This window comes from Canis lupus, unplaced genomic scaffold (genome assembly GCF_011100685.1).
Source record: "Canis lupus familiaris isolate Mischka breed German Shepherd unplaced genomic scaffold, alternate assembly UU_Cfam_GSD_1.0 chrUn_S2014H2213, whole genome shotgun sequence".
NCBI lineage: Eukaryota > Metazoa > Chordata > Mammalia > Carnivora > Canidae > Canis > Canis lupus.
In genome coordinates this window covers 18,364-29,363 of record NW_023330888.1, presented here as the reverse complement: position 1 = coordinate 29,363, position 11,000 = coordinate 18,364, and the positions used below count along the sequence as shown (strand labels likewise).

At 44.1% G+C, this 11,000-nt stretch overlaps 1 protein-coding gene across 1 annotated transcript; it reads right to left on the bottom strand.

The window, feature by feature from the left end:
- Positions 1-7,671: 7,671 nt before the first annotated feature.
- LOC119878866 (corticosteroid 11-beta-dehydrogenase isozyme 1-like) lies at positions 7,672-9,791 on the bottom strand. Its single transcript, XM_038589415.1, has 2 exons — positions 9,623-9,791; positions 7,672-7,953 (listed from the first exon to the last, which is right to left on the bottom strand). Exons 1-2 carry the CDS (start codon positions 9,759-9,761, stop codon positions 7,733-7,735), a joined length of 360 nt encoding a protein of 119 aa, XP_038445343.1. The 5' UTR covers positions 9,762-9,791; the 3' UTR covers positions 7,672-7,732.
- Between the last annotated feature and the right edge of the window lie 1,209 nt (positions 9,792-11,000).

Below are 11,000 nucleotides of genomic sequence, written 5' to 3'. Positions count from 1 at the left end.
TAGGGCTGTCTTGAGGATTCAATGAGTTTATATTCATGCAATAGAATAGTGCCTGAACATAGTAAGTCCTATGTTGTTAATAAAGTGGAGTAAAAAACAAATTGTCCCCCATTGTAAGGAGTTTATTCTTAGATTCTGCATGATGTAGTTAATCAGTTGATTCATATGGAGATTATATAGAGAGATTTATTTTTATTTATATGGAGATTTTAGTCATTTCTAATTTTTTTAAATTTTATTTATTCATGAGTGACACACACACAGAGAAGCAGAGACATAGGCAGAGGGAGAAGCAAGCTCCATGCAGAGAGTCTGATGTGGGACTCAATCCCAGGACTCCAGGATCATGCCCTGAGCTGAAGGAAGATGCTCACCTGCTGAGCACCCAGGTGTCCCTCATTCTAATTTTTTAAACAGATTTTATTTACTTATTTATTGACACACAGAGAGAAGTGGAGCACAAGCAGGGGGAGTGGCAGGCAGAGGGAGAGGGAGAAGCAGACTCCTTGCTGAGTAGGGAGCCCGACAAGGGACTTGATCCCAGGATCTTGGGACCAAGACTGGAGCCAAAGGCGGATGCCCAACTGACTGAGCCACCCAGGCACCCCTGTCATTTCTAATTTTTAACTTTTACAAATAATACTGCAAATGAGCATCTTCAGGCAGGCAATTATGTGTGTGTGTTTTTTGTTTTGTTTTGTTTTTGTTTTTTTGTCTTTTGAAATACTTCCTGTAGGATAAAATCCAGGAGTGGGTATGCTGGAGCAGTTTCAAGAGGAAGCAGTTTAGTTCTGATGAGGAAGTTCTGCAGGAAGTGGGCAGGAAGGAACAGAGCTAGGATGTGGGTCACTGCTGGAGATGGCAAGGTTCTGAGAACCGCTGAGAGGTGAGGGACTCTCCCAACGACTAAGGTGCTATTGCTTGTAGGCAAAGACAGGGTGGTGCGGGGAAAAGAATAATGGGCAGGAATCTGATGAAATGACTTTTAGATCCAGCTACACCTCTTCCTCAAAATGAAAAGTTGTTTTGTCCACCTGTTAAGCCTTTCCCAGTATTAGGGCCTAGGAGTCCTTTATTTCTCAAACATTAATCACATACCTTATTCATACCAAGATCTGTGTTCAGTATCAGGGATGCAACAATGAGTAAAAAGAAAATAAATACCTTCAAGTAGTTACAAAAGACCATTTTAAAGGTAGATTTAAAGCATAGTGAGCTAAAGTGATTGACAGATACAGAAAATTATAGAGGCATGGGTGGGCGGTGGGAGAGCACCCATCCCAGCACTGTGGATAGGCCTGGGTGGAAGGAAGACACTTGTCCCTGAGGAGGTCAGGGCAGAGCTGAGTCTTGAAGGACAGGTAGGAGCTAAGCAGACAATAGGGAGAGTGAAGAGCAGTCTGGGCAGAGGAGATAGCATGGGCAAAGCCCTGGTGGGAATAAAAGGCTGCCTTCAGAGGACCGGCCATTCCTGGTCCTTGGGGAGTCAAAGGCAGGACAGGTGGTCTGAGACGTGGCGATGGAGGTAACCAAGGCCCTCGGACATCATTTTAAGAAGTTGGGTTTTCTTTATACCTTTTGGCTCTGCAAACATGCTCGTTTGCAGTGACCGCCTAGAATCTGCCTTGGTCTCCCCACTTCACATTGACCTTTCTTTCCCTCGGAGGCTCACAAGCACCCTGCTTTTAAGGGTGACCACTAGCTGTCGCTATTGAACAGATCTAGCTAAAAGCCAGTGGTTTAGGGGCCTAGGCTGGCGGCTAGGGACCGGCGCCCTAAGCCTGATTCTCCGGGGTGAGGATGCGAACCGGCAGGAAGAAACCGCGGGCTCCAGGTCACCGGTCACCGGTGGGGGGGCTGCGGAAACCCTCGGGCTCCTGGCCCTGCGATAGCCTGTGCACCCTGCACTTCTATTGTCCCCCCCAGAGACTCCTATCTCCAAAGCCTCCCCAACTCAAACAGTTTGTTCATCTGGCACTTTTCTTTCTCTTTTTTTTTTTAATTTTTAAATTTTTTAAAGATTAATTAATTAATTAATTAATTAATTCATAGAAACACAGAGAGGGAGAGACACAGGCAGAGGGAGAAGCAGGGCCCCATGCAGGGGGCCCAAGGTGGGACTCGATCCCAGGTCTCTAGCATCAGGCCCTGGGCTGAAGGCAGGTGCTAAACCACTGAGCCACCTGGGCTGCCCACCCCCCTTTTTTTTCTTTAAGAACTCATTCCAGCCACCACACTCCTTGATGAAGTGTTGGAATATAAGTGAGGTTCCGGAGCCAACCACCAAGAAAGAATTCTTGAGCCGTCTTTGGTGCAAAATGGTGGTTTTAGTAAAGCGCCAGGATTAGGACCCGTGGGCACCAAGAGCTACTGCCCCGGGCCTCTGAGGGTAGCTGATTGGATACCTGGGAGTTGGGAGGGGTCTGGGGAATTTTGGAAGCAAGGTTTCCAGAACCTTGAGGGGCCTAGCTATTGTTGGGAAAAAGTCACTTATTACCGTCTAATAAACCCTGAGTAATGAGGACTCTCAGAGTTATCCTGGGCCGTGTGCTGGGGGATGATTGCCAGCAGGTTATCTTGGGGGTTTAGAGATAAAGGAAATTTCTAAAGGAATTTTTATATGTTAAAGTAGACTTACAGGCTCCTGGGGTTGGGCTAAGATTGCCTCGAGGCAGTTGAGTCCATAGAGGAGGTCCCTCTGCTGTTTCAGGGATTGTGCATGTGCTGCCCTGGCTGGTGCCTGGTCCAGCTAGCCCCGTGTTCCCCCATCATCCTGTGGCTTTATTTATTTATTTATTTATTTATTTATTTATTTATTATTATATGAGAGACACACAGAGAGAGAGAGAGAGAGAGGCAGAGACACAGGCAGAGGGAGAAGCAGGCTCCATGCAGGGAGCCTGACATGGGACTTGATCCCAGGACTCCAGGATCAGGCCCTGGCAGAAGGCAGCGCTAAACCGCTGAGCCACCTGGGCTGCCCCATCCTGTGGCTTTACCTTTTGCTCTAGGTTCCTGTCCTCCTCACCCTATGTGTTCTGGATCCATATGGACCTAAATCTGCTTCTCCTGGCTTTTTTTTTTTTTTTTTTTTTAATTTTCCTGTAGGCATTAGCATCCTAAGTCCTGCTTTACCTTTTTGAAAATTCTTTCTTTTCTCATTGGCTCTGTCCCTGTCCCTGGTTCCCCCCCTACCTCCTCCTTAAAAACTGGAGAATTTAGACACGTTCTAAGTCTAACTAGAGAACTTCTAACAGCTAGAGAAGTTACATTAAGAATTGCCTAGGGGGGAGCATGGAAGGGGTATCTTGATTTTCCTGAGCATTGTCCATGAACTGGTGACCCTGTGGTGCAGGATCTAAGAGTACTGAGATGTTGACAGGGAAGTGAGTTGCTGGAGTCATCGTGAGACAGGATGAGCACCGCATCAAGGCGGGCAATGTGTTTTTTTCTGCTCCCTTGATACTGCAAATTAGTTTGGTTTGCATACTTCCCTGGAGAAAATTAAGGGATACTTCCGGGACTTGATTAGCATATGTTCCCCAGTGCTCTAGGGCTGGGCACTAATGAAGAAGAATGTGGGTCCTTGGCAAATTCTTCGGACAGCTGGCATTGTGGGGGGGGGGGTGAGGGGGTGGAGTGGGGGTGGGGAGGATGGATTCTATCCTACATGTGGCCCCCTGAAAGGTGAATGGGGCTGACCCTGAACCACGGGTGCTTGCTGATGCTCTAACCTATGGCTGGCTAGAAGCATAACATACACTGACCTCTTTCTCTAACATGGCTTTAGAGCCATGGTCTCTGGCATGTCAGAGGAAGTGACTGGATGTGGGGAGAAGACAGTACAATTTCTATTTATTTTAATCTTGTCTTTTCATGCTGTTTATTTTTGTATACACTTCATGTTAGTAAATATTACTGTGTATCTGTTAGAAATCTCTACGCCTAATCATTTTTTAATAATGAAGTATGTGATCAAAAGCTTTGGCAGCTACTACTCTGGAGAAATTTTTGAAGCTTGCCATGGACTCTGGGGGTGGGTTTGCAACACTGGCCTAGAGCGGTCCAGCCATGGAGAAAGGCCCAGCCTGGATGAACAGATGTGGGGCGAGGGTGGGAATTAACTGTCCTGAGAGAGAACTCTCCAGGAACAGCAGATGGGATGACTCCCCTGTGCCAATGTGAGTCATTGCCTCTGAGGTCCACCTCAGGGCTCCCTGCTACCTCTTGTCCAGGGTCTTCCATGACACTTTTTACTGGAGAGAGGGAATTGTAGTTTCTCAAAGTGAAGTTTTGGAGAGGCGGGAGCCTAGGATGTTCTGCAGCATGGGGGTAGCTGGGACTAAATTAGGCCTTGCAGATGGTCAGTGGGACTGGGTCCTGTCATCATGGTCAGGAAACCTGGCATCTTAGGAATGGTGTCCTTCCGCTCTGTGTATTTCTTTGCATTTGTCATGATTTACACTTGTGACAAACACTTCTGCTTGCCTAACAGAGCCCCAATTTCGTGGAGGGTGTGACAATGTGCTCAGCTGAAAGCTCCATTTCTCAACCTCGTCCTGAGGGGATGGATGGTCCACACGACAAGATGCGAGTTGAAGTCCTAGATGGGGCTTCCCAGTTTGTTCTATATCAGGTGCAGATTCAGCTGCTGTGCATGCTTTGCCCCTTCACGTTCCTCTTTTCCTTTCCTGAAACACAGGCATGATGCTGAGGTAGACCAGCTGTCTTGTACTCCACGGTTGATGAGGAGGAGGATGGTTAGTTGAGTGGAAAGACAGAAGTTAACCTGGCTTCCTGACACCCCTGGTCTGCTCCTCCCAGACTTTTTGTTATGGGAGGAGAAGTAATTTCCTACTTGATTGAGCCACTGTCAGTGGGGTTTTCTGCTACCCAGGGGAATGCTGTGCTAGCGAACACGAAAGTCGATTCAGGACTCGCACACAGGTAAGGCCATGGACGTCATGCAAAATGCTGACACCCTGAGAATCCAGAATGTGGGCATCCTCTGTCTTTGGGAGCCCTTGTTTCCCCTAGCTTGCCCAGCAATGGTAGAAAGAAGCTGCCTGTTACTTTCAAGTCCTTGGAGGAGAGAAGCATTTGATCTGGGCCTTTAAGAATAACTAATTCTGTCAAGAATGTGGAATTGGAAAGGTCAGGGTGGTGTGCTGGAGCAGGCTGTACAGGTTTGAAAGAGCTGATGGTGCCGTTTCTCTTCTATTACACATTCAGTGATGTGACCTGGTGGCTTGAAATCGACCACAGTGAGAGCATTTACATCGAGGAAGCAGGCAAATATTACAAATTAGGGCTTTTCTCTCTCTCTCTCTCTCTCTCTCTTTCTGGTCAGCCAGTTGTTAAACATTTACCAACACACCCTTGGAAAGACCAAAGGTTTAGTTATTCGTTACCTAAATTGTTACACACCCTTCTCTTGCTTTCCCCATAGGTGAACAGAATCAGGGAGCAGCTGATTTATACTAAACATAGGCTGAAGTCTTAATGTGTCTTTAAGTCTAAAGAGAACCCTAAAAGTTCAGGTTGAAGGCAAAACTAATTGGAAGCTGACTCTGGCTGTAAATTTGTCATTTAGTCCCGCTCCTGTCTCAGCAGTTACCTCCTTTTCTCCTGATCAGCCTCCTGCCCTCATCCTGTTGCAAGCCTGGCTTCTTGCCCCATCTGTGTCGTGTGCAGAACATGGACTGGCACAGCAGTTATCACCTACATCCAGACACTTCATGATCTCTGATCCAGCACTAGCAATGCATGTGTGTTAGTCAGAATGCCATATAGTCAGAAATCTAACTTCACTTTTTGGGTCTATTTTCTTTCTTTTCTTTTGTTTCTTTTTTTTCTTTTCTTTTCTTTTCTTTCTTTTCTTTTCTTTTCTTTTCTTTTCTTTTCTTTCTTCTTTCTTTCTTTCTTTCTTTCTTTCTTTCTTTCTTTCCTTCTTTCTTTCAAGATTTTATTTATTTGAGAGAGAGAGAGAGCAAGAGAAGCATGAGCAGGGGAGAGGGAGAAGCAGACTTCCCACTGAGCAGGGAGCCCAACATGGGGCTCTATCCCAGGACCCCGGGATCATGACTGGGCTGAAGGCAGACACTTAACTGACTGAGCCACCCATGCACCCCTTGGGTCTATTTACTTGCACCTAGGTGCAGTCAGGTCTTTCTTGCTCCCTAGCACTGAGCATAGTCTGGAGAGAATCTCTCTCTAAGAAAAGCCCAGCTATACTCACCCTCAGATCTAGCTCCTTGTCCATGTGGCTGGCAGGCTTAATGGATTCCAGTCTGTTCTGCTGCCTGGACGTTTAGAGTAAGAGATGGGAAAGGAAATTTCCCTTGCATTTCCAAGCCCATGTCTTGTGTCCTAGTATCTCTTCCCATGGAAGCCCTACATTTTGGGATGTTGCGTTCATGCTGGATATATCCCATCTGTGCCCCCAGAACACTCTCCATTCTTCCATACCCTGCTGTCCATGAGGAAGCTGACCTGTGTGGTTTATATGAATCTGCTCCCCTTGTCCCTCTGTTTAGATAATAGAAAATATTAGCAAGAAATTGAAGGGAGGGAGGAGAGTGAGGCTGGGTGTTTATTCCCCAAGATCCCTCCTACATGGTCCTAGGTGGGCTAGTGGCATCCCATAACTGAATATCATAGCTCCTGTTCTGTGATGCTTTCCAAATAGTTTCTATCTCTGGGTTCTCATAACCATTCTTTTTGTCCCTGAGGTGGGAATAGCCTCGAGATACTACCTATTGTGATTGCCCAATAACCTTATCCACACTTTGAATAATAATCCCCTTTTTAAATAAAGTCTACTAAAATGATCTAATTGCATCTCTTGACCTGTTCAGGAGCTAACCAATATAGGGCTTTGCTCATTTGTTAATATAGTTGATTTCTGTTTCCTGTTTGGTTGTAGTCAGGTGATGCCTGACACATGCTTGATAAATGTTTGTGAATGAATAAATGACTAATGTGTAAGTGGGAGGATTAAGCTCCATCCCCTTCTCTTCCAGACTTTCTAATATACCATTGAAAGCTCACATGTAAAGTATAGATGCTTGATGCAGCCTGAGCTCAATAAACATGTGTAGGTTCTCTGGCTCCAGTAACAGGGATTTCCACATCCATGGGTTTGCCCTAATGATTTATACCCACCCAGGTGTTCTCCTTCCCAGAGAAGCAATGTAAAATAATATTAAGAGTATCTGAAATATATAATAAGGTATGGAACATGATGTCCACTAATGAAGAGTAGGGTGATTTCTTTAACTCAAGAACAGAAAAGTTTCCGACCACAAAATACGAAATGAACACTGAAATTTCACTTGTATAGATCATGGTTTAAAGGAGCCATACTGAATGAACTGAACTTAGAGCTACTAATTATGAATTTATAAAGTTGATATGACCTTTATTATAATTAATATGGTATATAATCATAATATTATATATGAGGTAAATTTGATAGAACTATTTTTTCATCGTACCTCTGGTTACTATCATTTTCATGACCACAGGGTTGCAGTGGTTCATGACATTCATTATAATTACATTTCCACTGTGCAAGTGTTAGAGGAACTCCTTCAAATTGTGAGATGTGTGATATGTGACTTCCAACTCTCTGGGGACACTCATTTGTCTCTCCGGGGAGATACCTCATGGATGGAGCTCAGGTAATATCAGGATGAACAGTCCCTTCCCATGCCGCATCCTAAGGAAGTGCTTAGTTGTTTATAAATTTGTCCAGTTTATAACTTCTTAATGACAAGAATTCCAGGATCTTCCTCCCTGGATTTCCCAGTAGGAAAGCTGTCCAGACTGAGTTGTCATAGTACACTTCCTCTTGGCGCAGAGCTCCCCCTTTGATGATCTCCAGGGCACATTCTTCCTTTGAAGATGCTCCTACTGTGCTGAGTATCCCAGAAACGGCCTTCATGGCTGTGTCTGTAGAAATGAGAGAAGAGTGTGGTTATCCAAGACCAGTAGAGTCTACAAGGTGGAGGGTCTGTAGACAGCAACAGCTTAGCTGTTAGGGGCTGTTGCCTGTGCTTGCTCTACAAGGCCTACAGGCCGTCTCAGAAGACTGGGTACATTTAGGGCCCACTCTGCAAAGAGAGGCTTAGAGTTAATGTGGGCCCTGTCTTCCTGGATGAAGATTTGGGGGGCAGTTAAAGGTGATGGAGAGATTTAAATCATGCTTCTCTCTTGTGCGTTTTGGATGGGATGAAAGAGTAATATGGAGGAGCAGAATGAGTATAGAAGCTAATGGAAAGTATCAGTGGGTAAAGCCAAGTGCTGTATGATAATGATTTACTAGCTTGTAAAAGGAGGATATGACAAGAATCCAGGCCTTTGTTTCTTGTCAACACAAACCACTTTTCATTTGGAAGGAAAGTTAGTTATCTCTTCCAAATTTCCATGTCCTTTTTGCCACAGCTTCTTCTTTATTTTTCTATCCTTGTTTCATTATGTGTCTTTTCTTTCTCTCTTGTTCAAGAACAACCACTCAATGACTCAATTACTCTTTAAATAAAGTTTTCTCATGTACCTACTTCTAGATAAACTTGCATTTGGACTTACAAGAAAAGTGTAAAACTTGTGCAGAATATTCCCTTGTAGCCTTTCACTTGCTTCCCCTAATATAACGTCACACATAAGCACTGTACTATTGTCAGTGTACAATATATTTGGGACAAATTTACTAACTAAAACACAGACCTTATTTTTGTTCACTAACAACCTTTTTGTGTTTTGAGGGGTCTTAGCCAGGATTACACTTAGTAGTAATTTCTTCTTCTATTTTCTCTCCAGTCTGCTGACAGTTCTTCATTCTTTCCTTGTCCTTCATGGGCTTGACAGTTTTGAAGAGTATTATTAATCAACTGTTTTGTAGAATGTCAGTTTGGGTTTGTCCATTTCTCTCTCTTTTTAAAAAAAATTTTTTTATTTAAATTTTTAAGTAATTTCTACACCCAACATGGTACTCAAACTTACTACCCCGAGATCAAGGGCCTCATGCTCTACCGGCTGAGCCAGCCAGGTGCCTCTGTCCATCTCCCTCTGCTGACTAGATTGAGATTATGCCTTTTTGGCAAGAATATCACAAAAATGATACTGTGTCCTTCTCAGTGCATCATGTCAAAGGGTTATGAAGGGGTGCCTGACCGGCTCAGTCAATAGAACATGCAATTCTTGATCTTGGGGTTGTAAGTTTGAGCCTCATATTGGGTTTTAGAGATTATTCATGAGAAGAAAAAGGTTCATGATATCAATATGTCTTATTACAGGTGATGATATTAAGAATAAGAAACTTGTACTTGATAAGCCTCAAAGAGGAAAGTAGTGGCCATCGAGTGTTCTGAGGATGTAAAGAATAGGGTCAAAGTGATGAGTCTGGTGTCACTCAGCCACACTGGTGGTCAGAATGGAAAGAAGGGGTCAAAGAATTAGTCAGAGGCTCCACTAGTGACAGAAGTGCTTAGTTAAATGGAGACTTGTGCTTTTGCTGGTTTTTAGTGCCTTACACATGAGTCAAAGGTCAGCACCTTCTTTGCCCACAATGGTAAGGAAGGCAGTCATCTGCAGGCTGTTTATTCCACTCTCTTCACCTTACCTGTGTTTATGAGGCCGAGGATACAGAGAGTGATCGACACATTGACCTTGGTCACTGAATGTTCCATCCTGACAGAGGAGAAAAATCCGTCCAGAGCAAATTTGCTTGCAGAATAGGGTGCAACAAGTGGAGAAGACATTTTCCCTAAATAATAAGGAAATGGGTTAAGAAGATGACCCATTTTAGCTTCTACAGAGATGATCTTTGCTTTATCTGTAGTAGGATTTGTAACCCCTGTGGAGTCCTTTTACCCTTTGAGACATAGTTTCTCTTTACTCCTATGAGATTATCATGCTGTGTTGAATTTCTTTTTTTTTTTTTTTTAATATTTTTTTTCAATTTTTATTTATTTATGATAGTCACAGAGAGAGAGAGAGGCAGAGACACAGGCAGAGGGAGAAGCAGGCTCCATGCACCGGGAGCCCGACGTGGGATTCGATCCCGGGTCTCCAGGATCGCGCCCTGGGCCAAAGGCAGGCGCCAAACCGCTGCGCCACCCAGGGATCCCCTGTGTTGAATTTCTGAAAGAAAAAAGATTATTAAGGTATCAAAGAAACTCTCCTTGAAGAGATTGAGGTGGGAGGTGGGGTGGGCTACAGGAAAATCTTCTCTGAAGAGAGATTGGTTAGATTTTAATAAAGGTGGTAAATAAATGACCATAAAAGAGCCATGTAATCCCACAACTGCTAACTCTGCTACCTCTGAACCCAAGAATGCTGAGATCCGAAGGTTTGGGCAAGAGCTCTCTGCCAACATAGCAACCTATTATTGATTTTTCTTTCTATACAAGCGAAATGAAAATCCCTGCCTTTTTTTCTGCTTCTGCTTCTGCGTCTGCCTTCAGCTTGGGCCATGATCTTGGTGTCCTGGGATCAAGCCCCACATTGAGCTCCCTGCTTAGTGGGGAGTCTACTTCTCCTTCTCCCTCTGCCCCCTCTCCTGCACATGCTCTCTCTTTGTCACTCCCTCTCTCTCAAATAAATAAATGAATGAATAATCTTAAAACAAAAAACAAAAAGAAAAAAACCCCTGCTTTTCTTACTTTCATCATCCTGGTTAATTCTCAGCCAGTTTTTGGGAGGACATGTGGACATCTGCTTAATAGGATAACCTATTCATTATACCCTTTCTAAAGGGAGGGATTAGAAATGGCTTGAGACCTTAGACTCTGCTGATCAAAGAGTTATAACAGTTACTTTAGGATTTTTGTCTGCTAATTCTAAAATAAGGTCTTTTAAGGAATGTTCTCCATTGATTGCTTTTCCTCCTGAGTATCAGTCATATTTCCTATTCTTGTATGTAGAGAACTTTGCTGTGTATTCTTGATATTGTGAATGATGCTTGTAGAGCCTCTGGATTCTGACATATTCCTCCAAAG

What these genes read in the sequence shown, in the direction of transcription:
- LOC119878866 (XM_038589415.1), bottom strand. Translation starts at nt 9,761, where the DNA reads ATGTCTTCTCCACTTGTTGCACCCTATTCTGCAAGCAAATTTGCTCTG. An exon ending in CCTCGGCCTCATAAACACAG is followed by an intron (nt 7,954 to 9,622) that starts GTAAGGTGAAGA and finishes TCATTTCTACAG; the next exon opens with ACACAGCCATGAAGGCCGTT.